Source organism: Branchiostoma floridae, chromosome 9, assembly GCF_000003815.2.
Source record: "Branchiostoma floridae strain S238N-H82 chromosome 9, Bfl_VNyyK, whole genome shotgun sequence".
In the NCBI taxonomy this organism is placed as follows: Eukaryota; Metazoa; Chordata; class Leptocardii; order Amphioxiformes; family Branchiostomatidae; genus Branchiostoma; species Branchiostoma floridae.
In genome coordinates, this window is record NC_049987.1 from 13,682,516 (window position 1) to 13,704,802 (window position 22,287).

Genomic DNA, 22,287 nt, shown 5'->3' on the forward strand with positions numbered 1-22,287 from the left:
CTGTCTGTCTGTCTGTGTGTAAACAAGATAACTCAAGAACGGCTGGGTGGATTGGTTTGATACTTGGTGTGTTGGTAGGGTGTGATGAAAGCTGGAAATGATTAGATTTTGGGCCCCCTAGCGGCTCCCCTTGGTGCTGCAGCGCAACTTCCGGTTTTGCTATCTTGGTGTTCTGAACATGCTATGGTCACGATTTTTGAGTATTAGATAGCTCTTGTGCTCAGGAAGAAGTGACATAAGTTTGGGCCCCCTAGCGTCTAGTTTTAGGATAGCAGGGGCATTTTTGTCAAAAACTTCTGACGAGGATAACTCAAGAAGGGAACAGCGGATTTTCACGATTTTTGGTATGTAGGTACCTTGGACAATGTTGTACAAGATGAAATACTAATTATGCAAAATAGGAGCAAATTTGCATAATTAATGACAACATTCAATCATAGCAGTTTTTTCTATGTATCTCTTGTCTTGGACGTGATATGGTCTTGAAATTTAGGTGGTAGATAGCTTTTAGTGTCATGACAAAGTGTAGCAAGTTTCAGCCCCCTAACATTTAATTTAGGAACTGCAGGGGCGTTTTTGTCAAGACATTCCAAAGTGGATAACTGCAGAAAGGATTGACGGATTGGCATCATATTAGGCATGCGGGTACCTTAGGCAAAGATGTTCATAATGATATGCATGTTATGCAAATGAGGGCTTAATTTGCATAATTAATGAGGAAATTGTATAATTCCATTGTTTTCCATAACTGGACTTCAATAAATGTAACACATGTTAATTATGATAGGTGGAATATAAGTAGATACTAAATATGGTAATGAGGAACTTATTTGCATAATTTATGTAAAAATTGCAAAACCGCTTTATGATTAATAATGGGAATGTTATAATTGTGACATGTGTACGTTTGTCAATGATGAACAACACCATGCATAAATTATGTTAATGTCTTAGTCATTTGCATGAAATTTACAAAAGCTCTAAATTTTCATGGAGGTATGAGGTCGCCGAACATTTAATTTAGGAACTGCAGGGGCGTTTTTGTCAAGACATTCCAAAGTGGATAACTGCAGAAAGGATTGACGGATTGGCATCATATTAGGCATGCGGGTACCTTAGGCAAAGATGTTCATAATGATATGCATGTTATGCAAATGAGGGCTTAATTTGCATAATTAATGAGGAAATTGTATAATTCCATTGTTTTCCATAACTGGACTTCAATAAATGTAACACATGTTAATTATGATAGGTGGAATATAAGTAGATACTAAATATGGTAATGAGGAACTTATTTGCATAATTTATGTAAAAATTGCAAAACCGCTTTATGATTAATAATGGGAATGTTATAATTGTGACATGTGTACGTTTGTCAATGATGAACAACACCATGCATAAATTATGTTAATGTCTTAGTCATTTGCATGAAATTTACAAAAGCTCTAAATTTTCATGGAGGTATGAGGTCGCCGAACTCTAGTTTACCCTGTGTTTGTCTGTGTGTGTGTCTGTCTGTCTGTGTGTAAACAAGATAACTCAAGAACGGCTGGGTGAATTGATTTCATACTTCGTGTGTTGGTAGTGTGTGATGAAAGCTGGAAATGATTAGATTTTGGGTCCCCTAGCAGCTCCCCTTCGTACCGCAGCACAACTTCCGGTTTTGTTATTTCGGTGTTCTGAACATGCTATGGTCACGATTTTTTAGTATTAGATAGCTCTTGTGCTCAGGAAGAAATGACATAAGTTTGGGCCCCCTAGCATCCAGTTTTGGGATAGCAGGGGCATTTTTGTCAAAAACTTCTGAAGAGGATAACTCAAGAAGGGAACAACGGATTTTCATGATTTTTGGTATGTAGGTACCTCGGACAATGTTGTACAAAAAGAAATACTAATCATGCAAAATTGGAGAAACTTTGCATAATTAATGACAACATTCAATCATAGCAGGTTTTTTCTATGTATCTCTTGTCTTGGACGTGATATGGTCTTGAAATTTGGGTGGTAGATAGCTTTCAGTGTCATAACAAGGTGGAGCAAGTTTCAGCCCCCTAACATTGAATTTGGGAATTGCAGGAGCGTTTTTGTCAAGACATTCCAAAGAGGATAACTGCAGAAAGGATTGACGGATTGGCATCATATTAGGCATGCGGTACCTCAGGCAAAGATGTTCATAATGATATACATGTTATGCAAGTGAGAACTTAATTTGGATAATTAATGAGGAAATTGTATAATTCCATTGTTTTCAATAAATGTAACACATGTTAATTATGATAGGTGGAATATAAGCAGATACCAAATATGGTAATGAGGAACTTATTTGCATAATTTATATAAAAGTTATATATATATCGATTTACGAAAGCTCTAAAATTTCATGGAGGTATGAGGTCGCCGAGCTCTAGTTTTAAGCACTCAAATGTCATTCTGCCTTCTGTTCACGGGTTTTTACTATGCAATCCAAGTAATAAAAGTAACACACACTTTGTAATGTTGACGCCATAGCGTTTGAAAGTTAAAAATATACAATGCCATCTATGTTATTTCAACACTGTGTATCTCCAAGACATTAAACGCGTTGTAACAAGGTAACTAAGTAATTTTTGAAGTCCAAACTACTTTTACAAATCACTGAAATACTTATATTGAATCAGATTCAAGCATCGGATCAGAACAGAGATAATTAAGCACACTTGTTCTTGAGATAACTACTGGAAATGATACTATGGGTACTGTGGAGATGACAGAGTACAAAAAGTCCAGTCAGAACTGTTTTTTTTTTTTTAATATTTAAGAGCAATGATTTCACATTTCAGCCTCAAATGGCACTGCAGCCTTATTTGATTGGGGAGCGTGGCTCTTTGAGATAATTAAGCACACTGGTCTTAAGATAACTGCAGGAAATGATAGCGTGGGTATTGTGCAGATTGGTACAAAATATCTAGTGATGCCATTTTTAGCTGCACGGTGTAGGAGAAGAAAAACTATTAGGTTGTCCCTTTTAATCTTTATTTTTAAATCTCACCATAATTAACTTTTATGGACATCATGGAAATCAGCATTACTGACTGCTAAATACACACCATCGAATTTTTCGGAAAAGATAACATGCTACCAAAAATAACCAAAAACGCTGCCCTACATTAAAACTACATCATTCGTCAAGAGTGTAAAGTAAATCATATAAGGATGTTACATTATGTTCTCAGGCCGACTAGTCATATATGCCTAACTCACTGTGCTTTGATATATAAAAAGTAACATGGTCTTCTTACGACAAAAGTTTATTCTTATTGGTAAAATGTTCCTAAACAGAGTCACTATCGTAGTATATGCTGCATAAAAATACGCACATTTCCTTCATTTGTAAAGGTAACTCTTTTGTAACATGCTCTTGTCAGTGCTTGAACAGTTCTATTGGTGTTTACAAGTTAAAATTGACCAGTTTCTCTTCAATCGTGACGGCAGAGGGCCGACGGTGCGGGTTGGCGTGCCAGCACTTTGACATGAGCCTGTACAGCTCCATGGGGCACCCGTCAGGCCTCTCCAGCCTGCCGCCTTCCTTCAGAACCCACACAAGATGGCGGCACGACGGCCGTGCCACGTCCGAATAGTGTGGCTCCTCTCCACGTGTGGCGATCTCCCACAGCAGCACGCCAAACGACCACACATCACTCTGACAGGTGTACTCGCCGTCACGAAGGGCCTCTAGCGACATCCACTTCAACGGCAGGGGCTCATCGCGCCCGGCCTGGCGGGTACGCACGTACATCGTGTCCGTGTAGACGTCACGGGCTAGACCGAAGTCTGCCAGCTTGGCCACATTGTCGTCCGTCACAAGGACGTTCCTGGCGGCCACGTCGCGATGCACGATTTGTAAGACTTCCAGCTCCTGTAGCGCGCGTGCCACACCGACGGCCAGGCCCACTAGATCCTTCAGCGTTATGTTGGGATTATCTCGTGACTTCCTCAAATAAGCCAAGAGGTCGCCTTGGGCAGCGTACTCCAGGACGATACGCTTGGGTTGTGACTCGGTGATCACTCCGTACAGCCGGACAATGTTGGTGCGCTCCTCACCGTCCGTCACCTCAGCGTGCTCGTGTACGGTGATGAGGATGTCGGCTTCCCGGTAAAAGTCGCGGTGCCACTGGGTGTCTCCCTCCTGCTCCAACCGGGCAGCAGACACGGACTTAGCGGCTACCATGACTGGTCCTGCATCAGGAATGTTCAGTCGGGCTAAAACTACGTTTCCGAAACATCCCTGTCCGACCAACCTCTCCAAAACCAGATCGTCTTCCTTCAGTTCCCATCGTGACACTTTGTCGATCATATCGCGACTTATGTTAAGAAGAGTGTGCATTTCTTCCGCCTGGTCAGGCTGTTTGAGGAGATAGGTTCCCATTTCTTCCACTGCCTGTCTGTATTTCTTCCTGCGAATAATTACACCTGCCATAAAAGCTATTGGCACAACAAACAACACTGACAGTGCATACAGTTCATTTAATGTCCCTGTGCCAGTGGATCTTCCCGTTTTCGTACATTTCTCTCCTTCCTGACACCTGCACGTTCCATTGACAGGATCACACAGTTCTGTTCCGTTACATCGACAGTGTTCTTGACAGTCCTGTCCAAATGTGCCGGCAGGGCATGAAGTGTTACACCTGACATCCGTCCAACCAGGAACACACATGCAGCCCTTCAACCGGTCACACCGTCCGCCATTCTCACAGTCACAAAGTTTCTCACAATGTTCTCCGTGTCTGTTCGGGGGGCATTCAGCCGCATTCAGTACATACCTGTCCTGTAAAGTGGTTCCATCCTGTGTGGTAACAGAACACACGTACACGCCATTGCTGCTCGAGTTCAGGAAATGTATCTGATATTCTGTTGTGTTAGCCGTGTCTTCAACTAGCGTTTCGGTTATGTTGGTGTATGTCGAGCGAAATGTTATGGTCATGATTGAGATGTTCTCCACATTGACAGCCGTACAAGCCAGGGTTAGGTTACCACTGATGAAATTTCTTTCCTGCGGTATGGCGCGTATGAAGACGTCAGGAGTTGGGATATCACAGGCCACACCTTTCCAGCCAGGTGTGCACAGACAGGCTCCGTTGAAACTGTGACACCGCGCGCCGTTCTTACAGATGCAGTCCTTCTCACACCTCCGTACCGTCCTGCTGCACAGCCGGCCACTACTGCATTGAATGACACAGAAATACTTCCACCCCTAAAACTATGAAAGATAAAGATGGTTGATTTTGATGGTACATGTGCGACACAGTTGAAGTCCAAAGGCAGTCTTGTATATATATTTCTTACGTGTCCTATTATCAGATATGTGTCTTTCCCACCCTGAAATAGTGCTGCTTGTGAGGAAAAATTAGATGTTTTAGTCAGTTCAACGTCAATGGTCGCATCTGAGGTGGGTGAAAGGCATTGTATGCTTGTTATTCCTGCATTGTACATCCTCTTCAAATCCTCTACTTTCCGTGGAGTCTCTAAAATGACCGTAAACTGCATTTCACAAACGTCATTGTCAATTTTGAACTGAAGTAGATCGTTGTGATGTAATTCGAAGTCATAATTCTCGTTAAGGTTTGACGCAGAACTGAGGACCGGTGATCCAGTCGAATCTCGTCCGATCCAGTCCGAAGATTCGGTAATGTTTATCAATCTGTCCGAGACCAGGTTGCTTTCGTCAGTTTCACAGCTTTTGTTGTAAACAGGCGGATACCCGCCGACGTCCAAAACATGAATAATCGCGACGGCATAAGTGTAGTTTTCTGTAGTACCATCTTGGTAGCCACCGATCTGTATCTTTAGTTCGTAGATCGACTCTACTGTATGGTCTAGCGGATTCGCCACCCGGATAGAACCGTCCCGGCCTGATATGTTGAACCGTCCATATTGGTCGCCTGAGACGATCCTGTGGTCCCGTCCCTGTACTGTATTGGTCACGAGCCAGCCGACAGTAGTATTCTCAGGAATGGATACATTGAAGTGCCGCTGTGCATCAGCAGACCGGTATAGAAGTAGTGACCATAATACTGCATGCCAAACACGACACAGTATGACAGCCATTACAACATCTACAGTTACTGTGCTTTCTTGGTAGGATATAAATGTGCAAAGGCGCCAAAAGGGGAAGTGGGTGTTGTCTTGTTCTGCTTCTGACCTTCAATCACTTGACGTACTTGTACCTGTCCCTTCATAGACCAGCATTGCCTTCAGGCTTTACCTCTTTGTTGTTTTGATCCCCTTCTTATCTCGTCCTGCCCCATTGTTCACTCCTTTCATGCCCAATTCGTGTTGTCGCTATAAACAAGCATTGCCGCGGTACTTCAGTTCGTATCAAGAAACGTGTACGTACGTCTTACTTACTCCATGGATTGGACAGTCGGAAAAGAAGGACGTCTGGTCAACTGTCCTGCTTTGGTCAACGTCTGCTCCAAAATGTTACCGTCACAGGGAAGTAGTTTTTTGTGCATGTGCAATGGGATCATACCGAGCCAGCTGACGGAAGTAGAGGTTAGCCCCAGGTTCATGATTTAGTAGAATGGTAACTTTGTCATTTAAATAGTTCCATGATAAGTCTGGCACCTCTTAACACTTACCTCTTTGGAAGAACTATCAGATTCGCTGTCAGTAAGTTTCGCTGTTTGATGTTGCCCTTCCCCCATACCCTGATACATGTATAGCAAAGAATAGTTTATGGACGTCTTACAAATATATATGTTGGGTGATGCAATACTTATCCAGTATCAGTAGTTAAACTGCATTGCTCTGTACAATCAGTAGGATGTGCAGTTGCAAAGGATAGAATATGTGCAGTTAGACATCACATAAAGACGTAAAGAAATCGAGTCAACAAACCATGAGTACTATTAGTTGTCATTCTACCTTTGTCCAATAGCTACCTACTCTTTCGATGTTATGATAGGTTTGAATTGTTATTGCCTGCATGAAAATGCAGGTTTAGTTTTCACTTTCGTTTGTCTGTGTGCGTGTTTTGGTGCGTTTTCGGCGATATATTTTCAGAACGCAGCATGCGATTGCCTTGATATTTGGCACATGGCTTGGTGGTGGTGGTGACTGATGGTCAGGTGACGCAGTCCTTCTCACACCTGCCTCCGCACCGTCCTGCTGCACAGCCGACTACTTTTGCTGTGAAAGACATTGTGAAATTTCCACCCTCGGGAGGAAGAAAGCCCACGGAATCACGTGGCACATTAATGATACAATCAAAGACTAAATCAAGCGATGATTGTAGATTTCTCCAGTATGCCAGCAAAAGAAATCTACCTCTCTCACCTTGCGTACGTAACGGTCCTTAGGTCCTTTTATGAGATGTTTTTATCAACATAACCTGAAATGTCGTAGCCGATGAAGGGGATATGCACCACACGCTTTTTATATCTCTTTCGTATAAGATATCTAACATTTCTTCATCTCTCTCATAATCTGTAATGGCCCTTACTTCTGCTTCGCATGTATTGTTGTCCGTTTTGAGCTGAAATTGTTTGTTATGTTTCAATTGAAAGTCGTACACATCTTCAAAATTGCTTGCCTGTTTAGATATGATTTTGCCGAGAGAGGTACCGACCACGTCGGATGATTCGGTAATGTTTATCAACCTGTCCGAGACCGTCTTTCTGCCGTCAGTTTCACAGCTTCTGTTGTAAACAGGTGGATATCCGTCGACGTCCGAAATGTGGATAATCACGACGACACCGGTGTTGCTTTCTGACAAATCATCTTGATCGTTGCTGACGTCAACTTTCAACAGGTAGACAGACTGCACTGTGCAGTCTAGCGGATTTGCAACCCGAATAGAGCCGTCCAGGCCTGATATGTTGAACCGTCCATATTGGTCGCCTGAGACGATCTTGTGGTCCCGTCCCTGTACTGTATTGGTCACGAGCCAGCCGACAGTAGTGTTCTCAGGAATGGATACATTGAAGTACCGCTGTGCATGAGCAGACCGGTATAGAAGTAGTGACCATAATACTGCATGCCAAACACGACACAGTATGACCGCCATTACTACTGTTACTGTACTTCTTTGGACACTGGTAAATGTGCAAAGGCGCCAAAAGGGGAAGTGGAGATTGTCCTTATCTTCACTTGTACTGTTCCTTTTTTCTTAGTTCAAACACGTGTTGTTTGTATACGTACTTGTCCCGTCATAAACCAGCATTGCTTTTACCTCTGGTCTGGTTGTCTTCTTCCGATTCTTACCTTCACTCATGCTGTTACTTCTTTTTAGCTCACACTCATGTTGTCTATATCTAGACCTTATAACCAAACCAGCATTTCCAGTACTTCTGATGCCACTAAACATGTCCGTTTTTCCGTGGCCTGGACAGTCGGAATGAAGGGCGTCGGGATACTAATCCTGCATAGGTCGGCCGTCTGCTTCGCAATGTCTCCATGTCTAGAAAGTTTGTTTACGCATGCCCAATGTGGTTATAATGGTGAGTAGAAGTACCACACGTTGGCGTGAGGAAGTGTACTTTATTTGATAGTATACGCATATGCAATGACCGCCCCAGGTTTGAATATTGGTAGAAGGTGTGGTAAATAATCAGACACATATCTCTTGGTAATATATAGCAGATTTGCTGTTGGCAAGTTTCGTTGTTTCGAGGCCCATTATCGAACTTGACCTTCATTTTCTCAACCCTTACCTATCCACTAAATATCATGCAAAGCCTTCGCAATGTCTAGAGTTATGCTGTCCGAAAGGCTCTCACACCAATGACATAACTGGAAAGATAACCTTCTTGGTGAAGGTAATTACAAAGTTACCTTCTACTTAATAATAAACCTGAGACTTAGCTTGTATTTCACTCAAGTCTACTTCCGTCAACTCAATATGATCCTGTTGCACATGCACACAAAAAACTACTTCCTTGTAACATTATGGAGCAGATGTTGACCAAAACAGGACTGTTGACCTGATCATGACGTCCGAATGTCTACGGAATAACGTACGTACACGTTGCACGTATTATGACACTAAATGTACTGCTGCAATGCTGGTTTATAACATGTATGAGCATGCCAAGCTGACGACCTGAAGTGTCAAGAACAGTCCACCACAGTAGTCTACTCCTCCCTCGACTGATGATGGTGTGCAGGTATGCAGGAGTTGGACATGGACATGAACGGAGTAAACAATACGACAGGACGAATGAAGCCGGCAAGAAGCGGATCAAAACAACCAAGAGGTAGAGGTAATGCTGTTTGATAACGGGACAGGTACAAAGATACGGTTGTTTGAACTTAAAAGAGAGAGAGCAGTACAAGTGAAGGCAAGAAGCAGAACAAACAACATCCACTTCCCCTTTTGGCGCCTTTGCACATGTAGTAGTATCCAAAGAAGCAAAGTAACAGCATCCTCCTAACGCCCGGTCCCCAACGGCACTACCTTATGGGGCCCTGCTGTCCCAGGGCCTACCTACGGGTATTATGATTGTCGCCACAAACAAGCTGTCAACCAATCAGAGAACAGGCCTTCCTTGGGCTTCATTTTGTCGGAAGCTGTCTCGCAAAGGCCCCTGGGAAGCTATCAGCCAATCATGTTACGTATTACCATGACTTTGTTTGCTCACCATGCCAACGCCCGATCCCCAACGTCTGACTGCCCATACAAGGGCAAGCTCATTAATATGTAATAAGTAGGGCGGGTAATACCGCCGGCAAAAGGGAAGGAAAGCAGAGTACAGTCAGGAATAAATGACTGACGGTACTCTGCTGTAGGAGAATGAGTAACAGTAGTTATGGCGGTCATACTGTGTCGTGTCTGGCATGCAGTATTATGGTCACTACTTCTATACCGGGCTGCTCATGCACAGCGGCACTTCAATGTATCCATTCCTGAGAACACTACTGTCGGCTGGCTCGTGACCAATACAGTACAGGGACGGGACCACAGGATCGTCTCAGGCGACCAATATGGACGGTTCAACATATCAGGAAGGGACGGCTCTATCCGGGTGGCGAATCCGCTAGACCATACAGTAGATTCGATCTACGAACTAGAGATACAGGTCGGTGGCACCCAATATAATACTTCAGAAAACTACGCTTATGCCGTCGCGATTATTCACGTTTTGGACGTCGAAGGATATCCGCCTGTTTACAACAGAAGCTGTGAAACTGACCGAAGCAACCTGGTGTCGGACAAATTGATAAACATTACCGAATCTTCGGACTGGATCGGACGAGATTCGACTGGATCACCGGTCCTCAGTTCTGCGTCCAACTTTAACAAGCATTATGACTCCGAATTACATCACAACGATCTACTTCAGTTCAAAACTGACAGTGGCATCTGTGATATGGAATTTACGGTCATTTTAGAGACTCCACGCAAAGTAGAAGAGTTGAAGAAGATGTACAACGCAGGATTAAAAAGCATGTCATGTCTTTCACCCGCTTCACATGCGACCATTGACTTTGAACTGACTAAAACATCTAATCTTTCCTCACAAGCAACACTATTTCAGAGTGAGAAAGACACATATCTGATAATAGGACACGTAAGAAATATATATACAATACTGCCTTTGGACTTCAATTGTGTCGCACATGTACCATCAAAATCAACCATCTTTATCTTTAATAGTTTTAGGGGTGGAACCCTTTCTGTGTCATTCAATGCAGTAGTGGCTGGCTGTGCAGCAGGACGGTACGGTGGGAGGTGTGAGAAGGACTGCATCTGTAAGAACGGCGCGCGGTGTCACAGTTTCAACGGAGCCTGTCTGTGCACACCTGGCTGGAAAGGTGTGGCCTGTGATATCCCAACTCCTGACGTCTTCATTCGCGCCATACCACAGGAAAGAAATTACGTCAGTGGTAACCTAACCTTAGTTTGTACGGCTGTGAATGTGGAGAATATCTCAATCGTGACCATAACATTTCGCTCGACATACACCAATATGACCGAAACGCTAGTTGAGGACACGGCGAATACAACAGAATATCAGATACATTTCCTGAACTCAAGCAGCAATGGCGTGTACGTGTGTTCTGTTACCATAATGGATGGAACCACACATCAGGACAGGTATGTACTGAATGTCTCTGAATGTCCTCCGAACAGGTACGGGGAACATTGTGAGAAACTTTGTGACTGTGAGAATGGCGGACGGTGTGAACGGTTGAAGGGCTGCGTGTGTGTTCCTGGTTGGACGGATGCCAAGTGTAACACGTCATGCCCTGCCGGCACATTTGGACAGGACTGTCAAGAACACTGTCGATGTAACGGAACAGAACTGTGTGATCCTGTCAATGGAACGTGCAACTTGTGTAGAGGAGAAACGTGCACAGAAACGGGAAGATCTACTGGCGCCGGCAGACGGAATTCAGATGAACTGTATGCACTGTCAGGTTTGTTTGTTGTGCCAATAGCTTTTATGGCAGGTGTGATTATTTGCAGGAAGAAATGGCGACAGACAGTGAAAGAAATGGGAACCTATCTCCTCAATCAGTCTGAACAGGCGGAAGAAATGCACAATCTGATAAGTCGTGACACGATCGACAAAGTGTCACGATGGGAACTGAAGGAAGACGATCTGGTTTTGGAGAGGTTGGTCGGACAGGGATGTTTCGGAAACGTAGTTTTAGCCCGACTGAACATTCCTGATGCAGAACCAGTCATGGTAGCCGCTAAGTCCGTGTCTGCTGCCCGGCTGGAGCAGGAAGGAGACGCCCAGTGGCACCGCGACTTTTACCGGGAAGCCGACATCCTCATCACCGTACACGAGCACGCTGAGGTGACGGACGGTGAGGAGCGGCCTGTCCACCCCAACATAGTCCGGCTGTACGGGGTGATCACCGAGTCACGACCCAAGCGAATCGTCCTGGAGTACGCTGCCCAAGGCGACCTCTTGGCTTATTTGAGGAAGTCACGAGATATTCCCAACATCACGCTGAAGGATCTAGTGGGCCTGGCCGTCGGTGTGGCACGCGCGCTACAGGAGCTGGAAGTCTTACAAATCGTGCATCGCGACGTGGCCGCCAGGAACGTCCTTGTGACGGACGACAATGTGGCCAAGCTGGCAGACTTCGGTCTAGCCCGTGACGTCTACACGGACACGATGTACGTGCGTACCCACCAGGCCGGGCGCGATGAGCCGCTGCCGTTGAAGTGGATGTCGCTAGAGGCCCTTCGTGACGGCGAGTACACCTGTCAGAGTGATGTGTGGTCGTTTGGCGTGCTGCTGTGGGAGATCGCCACACGTGGAGAGGAGCCACACTACTCGGACGTGGCACGGCCGTCGTGCCGCCATCTTGTGTGGGTTCTGAAGGAAGGCGGCAGGCTGGAGAGGCCTGACGGGTGCCCCATGGAGCTGTACAGGCTCATGTCAAAGTGCTGGCACGCCAATCCGCACCGTCGGCCCTCGGCAGCCACGATTGAACAAAAACTGAACAACTTTAACCTGTAAACACCAATACAGCTGTTCAGGCATTGACTAGAGAATGCAACTATGACTTACCTTCGCAAATGGAACAAATGTGAGAACTTGTACATACAGTATATACTAGAATAAAGATTCTATTCAAGAACATTTTAGCAATATATGACTTTTTGTCGCAAGAACGCCATGTTAATTCTTATGGCACAGTTTGGCGTATATAACTATTCGACCTGAGAATATCAAGCAATTGTCTGACATGATGTATTTAACGTACACTGTCAGCAAATATTAGACTTTAATTTAGGAACAATGTTTTGCTATCTTTATGAAACATGTTATCTTTTCCGGAAAATTCGGTGGTGTATATTTGGCAGTTTCCAGGATATCCGTTCCTTTCTCCATTAAGATTTATTATGGTGTGATTTAGATGTAAAGATCAAAAGGGACAACCTTATAGTTTTTCTTCTACTATTCTTTTCAGCTATGACATTTCTAACATTGCTACTTTTTTATCAATCTTCCCAGCACATAGCAATGACTGGCATCAAAGCAACCTGTGCTAAGGAAATTATATTCTGATAAATAAACAAGTGACCATAGGTAACATATTCTGTGTCATATTTATGGTTTCCGCCGCATCAGTTGCAACAATATATATCATGCCGATGACAGTCTCAGACAGACAAATAACGACGAACAGGAAAGAAAACGAAGCCCTGATATTACTGATAGCTTACCAGGACAAAGTATGTACATGTTTATCATAACTCTTGCACTGACCAATGCAATAGGTATTCCTCTACCACCACAGCTGTTCTCTGCACAGTAGAGAACACATAACCCCATATCTGCATCACGCAACATCTGCTTTGCAATATCCAATTACCGCAAGGCCTTACGCGCGGAGATAAGGCAGACCTTGAGAAATATACCGAATGACGTAGGGGTGATATCTGAATTATTACATAAATTATAAGAACAGCCACCGGGCGCAACAACGTACATCATCGCGCAACTGAGTGCAGACGACATGCCAAACTACATACGAATGCGGCAAACGGAATATAACGTTAGATATACAGATGCGAACACTCATCACATCCACCGATCACAATACTCTGTCGTCGGAGGTTACCCTCCGTCACAGAGTAATTACAGAAACTTATGATTTGGGACCATTCAGTCATGTTTGGACAGCCGCAATACCTTTCTTAACTGCTAGAGGTCGTGCGCTTGTTATTCGCCGGTTGCTTCATCAATTAATCTGATCATCAAAGGTAACCAATGGCAATGGATTTTTTCCCATTGGCTGCCCAAAGTGAGATGGACAAGATTTCAGACATTATATATGAATTTGAATATAAGTCTCCTCCCTGTAACCGTATGGGACCGTTTTTTGACGACAATGTCGAGGAGTTGCACGACCTTGCATTTCTCCGTGTGGACCATTGGAGGGGAATTCAGAGTCGACGCTTTTCTGGCGGCAGTGTTCTGTTTTTGTATTTTATCTAAAGTTTGGAGAACAACGGCCCGCCTCAGCAATCAAAGTCTGATATGCGGTGAGGATGAGTGACTGACTGAGAGTTCTGTTTACTATATTAGATCATATTAGGCCATGTTGATATTGATGATATACGCACGCCCATCAATTTTCGTCCGTTGCCAAAACAAATTCGGACATAAACGACTTGATATATGCCGTAAATTATCGGAAAACGTATAGTATACTAAAGTTGTAGAATGTCAAAGTCAATTTCAAAGTTGAAGATATGAAAGAACAAAAATGAAGAATCTATTTATATTGTTGGGTATGCCATACTTCTCCAACCTACCATAAGGAAGGCAACTTTTTTCGCCAAACTTTTTCTTCGCACTCTCGCATCAGTTTTTGGGTTACCAGAGGATGTCATCCATATATAATCATTCAACATGGCCTTGCCAGTAACAGTGAACCTATAAAAAACACTTCCCTCCTAGTCCATGCTTGATTATGAGGCACGCGAGCTCTTCACTAAGTTCACAAACAACTTTCACCTGTCTTAAACGTCCCTCAAGCGAAACACACACAACCACCCACCCCCCTCTCATCTTCCACCCCCTCCGCTAGAAAGTTGTTTACAGACGGCGACAGTCTGGGTCGGTCCTTTCAGGGGAATCCTCCAGAACAGTGCGCGGCAATAGGTGCCCGCATGCCGGGTAGAAACTGTATCTGCTGCGCTGTGGAAGAAGTGATCCTTGCGAAACGGTCCATTTATAATTCTAGAGGGACTGTAAGCTATCCTCTAGATGTGTTGTGTAAATAACAGTGGAAAAATTTGGAGAGAAAAACAGACGAGGCTAAGTTTAGATGACAATGGTGGATCCATTATCTACGAGAAAATGTGAAGTATTGACGTATACATACCAATCGTGTACTAAAACTGTCCGTTGAAACAAAAAGACACTGTATGTGTATAACCACAACAGGACGTCCTGGATTTACTTTACTGAAGCTCTTTCGATTTTTAGTGCTGAGCTCTTCGTTGAACATTGTTAAAATGCATTTCTTTAAGATGTAACACGTGTGAGTCATGAAATTCATAATCAAAAGTTTTTTTTCTTGGTGGAATAATAGCTTGTCTTGTATACATCAATATAAACATATATACATGTATCTATAGCATGTCTCGGTCTACACTTATTTATAATAGTTATGAGCTATAAGTATTGTCGGGCAATTTGCGCAGAATTTGCGGCCGAGTTCATTTGATGCCCTTGTGAGTCTGACGTCGCCCTTAAACATTGTAACCTCCATGCATTAATAAATGGAACGACGTCATCCAAGCGTAAGCCGAGCTATCGCGAAATGGCAGGGTTTTGAAGGCTGTCGCTGAGTGATGACCTGGCCCCCGTGCCAACATCGGTTCCACCTCACATCCCCACATTGTAACATCTCCTGCTTGAGCGCACCCGTTTAAACAGGTGTCAGTTCCCAGCTGAAACACCTATCCTCATTTCCCGCCAATTCTCTGTTCGAAGCCCACCTTGCCCTAGAGGCGTTGCCAAGACGACTGGTCTAAGACAAAGGCGAGGTTGTGCCTCATTCACTCAGGCATTCACCGGGTCACACGAGCGCTTTGTCTCGGGGCAACTGCGCATGCAAGGCCGAGGATCGGGTAAACGTAAACCGTTGTAACGTGTAAGGCAATACCGGCAATTGGGTAAAATATTTGGTCGGGGCGGGTCGGCCTATGCCTCACTATAGACACCCGATCCTTTTGTGCGAGAACGGGAAACAAACTTGCCGCTTTCACCGCCAAGAACAACTTGTTTTTTCTACAGCAATCACGGATCCCCATCTCTTTCCCTATCATTAGCACGTATATCCCTGAAAATAGGGTATCTAATTCTAATCTATCCCAACAAGTGGAGTACCAACAATTGCTAGGACACCGTCGGATAGTCGACACCCTGGTCTTTTTCTAGCGTTAGAAATCCAGATTGTTTCGTGGCGTAACCGTACCCGGTCATTCCTCTGCGTAGTTAGGTAGAGGTATCGCTCTTACAAAGATAACAACAATGGAGGAGAGCCATTCAGCTCGCTGATAAGACTGAGAGAATCGGAGTCGGCCGAGTTTATTTGTCCTGCCCGTTTTCACCTCTACCTACGGGTCACCACCAGTGTGAATGGAGAGAAGGGGGATACGCGCCGTGTGGTGACGTTTCGACCAGTTTAACTTTAGTCCTAGGAGCCGACGAACACACGTCAACATCGCTGACTCATCGGAAGGGACCACGAAACGATTTACAGGTACGTTTAGATCGTTTACGACTCATCTCTGCAATATATTTCACTATTCACCATAAGGAATGTGAACAAGATACCAGGTATAAACACAGAGTTCACCTAGACCCTAAACACAAATGCATTACCATCTGGGAAGACTGAAAAGGGAAAGATGCTTTCTAAAACATAGACAGGCGTGTGCTAGCTTGTACGTTACGTTAGAGTTAAGGTGTTCCTCCATTGAGATACACTGTGGTTATCACTTAAAGTAAGTGATATATGATGATGATAAGTTGCCCTTGTCAAAACTGTTGTTAGGAACAGTTTTAATTCCCAAACGTGCCTGTCATAAACCGTTTCAAATCAGGATTGTATAAAATATCATAACCTTCTTTGGCCTTGTTCAGTGCAAGTTACTTCCTAAACCTAGCTCTGGCACATTGTACGTAGCCTCTACCAGGCTCTGCGGATGTTCTGATAGTAGAAATAGACTAATAGAGCCATAGATGGAATAGTATGCTAGGGGAGTCGGCCGGCCAGAGGAGTCAGTACGCGACCCACGGATCCCCTAACATGCTACTAAGTATCCCCCCGATTAGTCGAATTTCTTACTATTTGACCACCGATCCACAAAGCCTGGTAGAGGCTACATTCTGCGTTCAGCGGCTTCCTACAATTTAAAAACTGGATGATCAAAACAGTATTATAACTCGTTGTCTTGCACAGAAGAGTAAGTAATTTTGAGTGATTAAAATATCTTTACAGGGTAGTTTTACCCTGTTTGCTTTTTCATTGTTCGTATCAAAGCAGCTGTTACTGTAAACTTTCAGGATTTCGGCTGATTCCATGCCTCATTCTGATGTAACAGTAAAGTATTCCAAACTGTGTAACGAGCCAGTTCATCACACAAAAGACGCCTGCTTATTTTCTCATTTTCCCCCGTGACGTCAGATGATGAGATGTTCAGTCATTGTATCTACCAAAACATGAACCCCGACAACGTGGTTAACTTTTAACCGTTATATAATGGAGGACTTAGGCCCAGAAGTTCTATACATCATCATTGGGTAATTGTCCCATAAAAACAAAAAAAAACCACTGAACTCACTTTAACTGTGTCAGTGTTCGATTCCTTACAACAACACGTACAGCCAGTTACAAATATATTGACAAGTATTGGTCTTCAGAACTGGTTATGCAGTTGAACTTTAACTCGACTTCTTTCCCTAAAATCGTTTCTTAGTGTCATTGATGAAAAAGTGCCCCAACAGCAGAAACTCTCTTAAGTTGAATTTTAAGATTCTCAGACAAATTCCAACAGTTCTTTCAACGAAAAAACATTGCAACATTGAAAGAGAGATACCTTATCTTTGTCGTTTTTCATTCGAGACATTTTGCGGTTTCTTATTCTGAAGACTGTATATTGCATTGATATATCATCAGTGTACATTGATGATGCTTACGGTGTTCTATTTGTATGTTTGGTACAAAGTAATACCTTGTACTGTTGCTCATTGGTATGTAATAAAAAGTACAAGGTGAGTTTAGGCTCCACGAACAACTTGCTTTAGGAAAAACAGAAAATACAGATCAACAAGCATATTACTGTAAATGTAAAGGGATGGGAATCGAACCAGGACCTATTGCTCCCACTACCAATGCCGGACCAATGTTACAATGTCAAGGACAAAGGGGAGGGGGCTAGGTAAACAGATGTAATTAATAAGTGATGGTAGCGGAAGCAACAAGTCAAGACAAACTGTTAACTTAATACCGCCATTTCAAGAGCTTAGAACCTATTACTTATGTATGATATGTATATGTAATCTATAACGTTAGCTCTATATATACACGCAAATAGGCACAAAAATTATAATTTGGTGCATAAGCATAAGTAATTAAAATTTCATACAATGACTAAGATCTTTCTATAAATTCTATAAAGAATTAACTTTTGGAGCCATATGCTGCATGTTAAAGACCGGGGAACTTTCTCACTATTGTTGTATGACAGAGTTAAACTATAGGACAATATCCATAAACTCTGTGATAGTAAGAGTAGCAACAAAAAACTAATGCTGGTAACTCACTACTTTATCAATGACTACACTAGCGAAACAATAACGAGTTGATAAATCATATATCATTTTTCTGTAATCTTGGAAATACATCACTGCGTCTGTCTATTCTATCTATCAATTCTAACGACAACAGTTTTACTAGATTATATATTTTCACGGTTTCAATATGTCTTGTTGGTCCCATTGCACACCTTAGATCTACCTGTAGTGTCTGCTTAGAAACAGGTACGCATGAGCAGGCCCAGTGGGACAGCTGCATCGCCCGGGGCAAGAAAAACGACTATCTTACAAGTTCTTTTCTGTGCTTTAAGTAGTTGAAACGTGTGGCTTTATTTGTATAGACAGTCTAAACGCAGGTATCCAAAGAGATCTCACCCCAAATCTACGCTTATGATGATTAGGAGTACAGGTAAGGTGGGGAGGGGGGCGTTTTGTTCTTCGTATTGTGCGCTTGACACACACAGAGTAACTAATTATACGTGCTATGCGTTGTCTTATTGTCTAGTGTGTCAACATACTGGCCCTAATTGTAGATGTTTCAGACATTAACGTGTTAATTGAGACTGTCGTATTTATACAAATCGTATTTCTGTTGTACGCATAGAGATAGTGGCCACATGTTGACATAAGGCGGTCGTGAGGTATCGTAGGAACGCGGTCGGCATAAAAAAGGGGACCACTCTATTCAGTCGTGTAATGGACTCTTAACAACAGATTACGACTGCGACACTTTTGTAAAATCGTAACATTCTGAAGTGTGACGACAAACTTTGCAAACAGACAACTAAGTGTTTGTTTGAACGGAGTAAAATGGCTTCTACACGAGTATAGTATGGTGGATAATTGCTCAATTAAGCATGGCCTGAAAACCCGCCATAATTGGGGAACTGTAAACATGTGGGTGTTAATGGATAGCTTTGTTGAAGGCACCTGTCTTTGTAGACTAGTGTCGGACTTTGTTTAAGTTATGACAAAGGTTTCGCTTTGGTAGAACTTACTCAGGTAGAAAAATAACTTGTCAGTTGGGCCACTGGTTTGGCTGTTGAGTTAGATTATGCCATCGACGAACTGAAAAGAAAAGAGTCGATGACAGCCCTCAAAAGCTGTTGTGATTATCGTTCTGAGGGACTTTATTGAGTCGCAAAGTGTCGTAGTCATAGATCAAAATTCCAACTGCTGTCAGAAAGTATTCATGTGGAAAATCTACGCGAACTCCTCAGTACTACCCCCCACCCCCATGTGTTGGTAGGGCAAAATGTCCGGACAACAGTTAGATATATAATCCGTGCTTCTATCTACATATCGCCGTCGATCTGTGCAAATTACTGGTATTTTGGTTGAGTAGATTTATGTTAGCAGTTGTTGTAAAATATGATGATATAGAGGAAAATGCCCCCCTCCCCAATGCATTCACCATACGTACAGTTCATGGGTTAGAGTAAGGGGTCGCCATAATGTGAAACGACAGGTGGGTTTGCTGTGGTTACGTCCAGGTAACCAGATACCTGTCCTCACAATAACTCAGGTGTGTATTCACGCAGGTGGGCGCAGGTAAGACATGTGTTTCTCAATGCCATGGTTTAGTCACGTTAAAGATCTTGCTTCTTGATTTCGGTAAGGTGAAGTTTTCCAGTGTGCTACGTCTTGGAAACGTGTTGTAAAAGCCATAGTTTTCTAGATCGTTCACAATCCGGTATTCCGTCTCTCTTAGTGATCGTTGAATTCTTCTTCGTCTCTTTGTAGCCTTCCTATTGTTTATTTCTGTATAGCAGAAGGTAATGTGTACTAAGTAGACACTTAGGAATAATTCTTGACTGGCAATACGTAACAAAAAGAGAGATTATCCTTAATAATGGTCCCAGACAGCGCAAGCGCACCAGTAATCTGTCAGAAGATAGCGACCAAAGTCTATTTGGGGTTTTCTTTCAAATTCTAAGTGTCAGAGATAAATTGACTTCCTTGATGTAGAAAGAGAAGCTATGTGCTTTGACAACATATAAACGAAGGGATACAATCCACACAATAGTTATGACAGACAGTATTAGTATTGTAGGGTTTGGAGTCAGTTTTTTTAAATCTTTACACGATCAGTCATTGTGTCGCCTCTAGGGTTTGTTGCTCGTGGAACGAAACACGTTATTTCAGTTTGACCGCAACCCTAATTGTGATGTAACTTAATTTATGGGGCTTGAAAAGAACATCAGCACAGGCAAAGACAGTGATACGTGCTTTAAGTGCGAATGTAAGTACATCTATTTCTCCATTCGTATAAGGAAATTGAACATTATAAGCATAAAAACGAATAGCAAAACTCTAATGTGTTGAAACCTTTTGGCGACAACGACGCAAAATTAATGGATTCGACCATCATCGCGGATGTAACTATTGTTTCTGTGTAGGTATATTTTAGTACATTTTACAAGTGGGAAAATCAAACAAGTGGTTGTAATGTAAGGGCAAACTTTTTGTGGAAACACATGCCTTGATTCGTCGATGAAGGTTGGATATCCATGTAGTAAAATAAGCAAGGAACATTTACTAAAGCAACTTGCGCAGCAGTTGGTTCAGTCAATACTTGTGTCTCTTACGTTTTTGATTGTCCTATGACCTATAGCATCTTCTTGGACTGACATCTATAGCATAACACTTTGTCCAGACTATGATGTGGGGTATTTTTCTTTTATCGTTTGCGTACGTGACTGTTTCAGCATCCATTCAGTCAAGCAAAGTCCCACCGCTAATTAAGGTGGTATCTCACTGCACTTGTGGCAATGGTGCGGCACTGCGAGGTTCGTTAACTGTGGCACTGTTGTGCTATTTTCGTCGATTTTTGGTAATTCACATTTAGCGTAAAACGTAAAAGGATGATTTAGAAGAAAACAAAATACATGAAACGTAAGAAAATACGTTCCTTATTTCTGAAATTCGTTGAGTAATCTTTCGAATCCCGCAGTGCCGCACCAGTACCCCAAGTGCAGTGAGATACCATCTTTACGCACACAATAGAGCACCCCTACTATGTGGGTTCAATTTTTCACATGCATTTTCTTTAAACATCATTGCGGTCTTCTTTGTTGAAATATGATACTCTATCCACGAAGTTTATAGAAATAGATAAATGTTGCGAAATATACTGAAACAACAGATCTAAGAGATGGCGAATTCCCTTCGAATCCTTGTGATATTTGATCGGACCACCTTGCTGTAAATATTTGAGGAACTACTGAGTTACACTATCCAAACGTCCCTCCGTGTTGTCTAACCACCGACTTGTGTTTCTTATACCTCCGCGCGACCTTCAACACGTGTTTATGTTTGTAACATTCCGCGCCTTGATATCCGTGAAATTGGAAGTTCCCACGAAACTTAAGAACTTGTTTTCGATACTTTTCATAAACTATTATATGTACTATAGGCAAGTTTCCTTTCTATCCTAGAAATACAAGTATACGTTTAGTATAGTGATATCAGGCCTATTAAACTAATACTAGCAAATGACGAGTACCTGTTTCAACATGTTCAATATCCGCAGAGTAAAGGTGGCATCACTGCACTTGGGGCATCGGTGCGGCACTGCGGGGTTCGAAAGATTCATCATCATCGGTCGACGTGATCAAATGTAGACATGTTCGCACATGTCTACACACGACGGGGTTATACCGCCCCTTACGGGGTGACATACCCTTTCGTAGGCTAATTACAAGACGGGGATGCGCCAGGTCTCCCGTCCGGGTGAATGATGTAATTCACCATGTGGCTGATACGAGACAGAGGTTCGCCAGGCCTCCATCCGGGTGATTTGAAGTGAATCACCAACTCCCGACAGAAGGATTTGCACCAACACACACCGCACCATCGCACGTGTGGGGGTTCTTTAACGTGCATGGGGTATGGCTCTCCCCATACACGGGACCTCCATTTAACGTCCTATCCGAGGGACGACTCATTTTTCACTTGAGTAAAGTGAGGAAAGTCGTGTAAAGTGCCTTTCCCAAGGGCACAAGACCGGCAA

General features: G+C 43.1%; 3 protein-coding genes across 4 annotated transcripts in view; 2 read left to right on the forward strand and 1 right to left on the reverse strand.

Moving 5' to 3' along the window:
• Nucleotides 1-2,831: 2,831 nt before the first annotated feature.
• LOC118422180 (tyrosine-protein kinase receptor Tie-1-like) lies at nt 2,832-4,333 on the reverse strand. The gene has a single exon (XM_035829697.1). The coding sequence runs from the start codon at nt 4,331-4,333 to the stop codon at nt 3,428-3,430; it is 906 nt and encodes a 301-aa protein (XP_035685590.1). The 3' UTR covers nt 2,832-3,427.
• Nucleotides 4,334-9,797: 5,464 nt separating this feature from the next.
• On the forward strand, nt 9,798-12,455 carry LOC118423360 (proto-oncogene tyrosine-protein kinase receptor Ret-like). The gene has a single exon (XM_035831475.1). It carries the CDS (start codon nt 10,347-10,349, stop codon nt 12,453-12,455), a length of 2,109 nt encoding a protein of 702 aa, XP_035687368.1. The 5' UTR covers nt 9,798-10,346.
• A 3,082-nt stretch (nt 12,456-15,537) lies between these two features.
• Nucleotides 15,538-22,287, forward strand: part of LOC118423397 (trichohyalin-like) — a 13,568-nt gene continuing 6,818 nt past the window's right edge. Inside the window, exon 1 of one of the 2 annotated variants that reach the window (XM_035831531.1) lies at nt 15,538-16,218. The gene's annotated coding sequence lies outside the window, so the exon portion shown is untranslated. Of the gene's footprint in view, nt 16,219-18,517; nt 18,685-22,287 lie in introns of those variants that run through there. The other variant, XM_035831532.1, reaches the window with a different exon arrangement.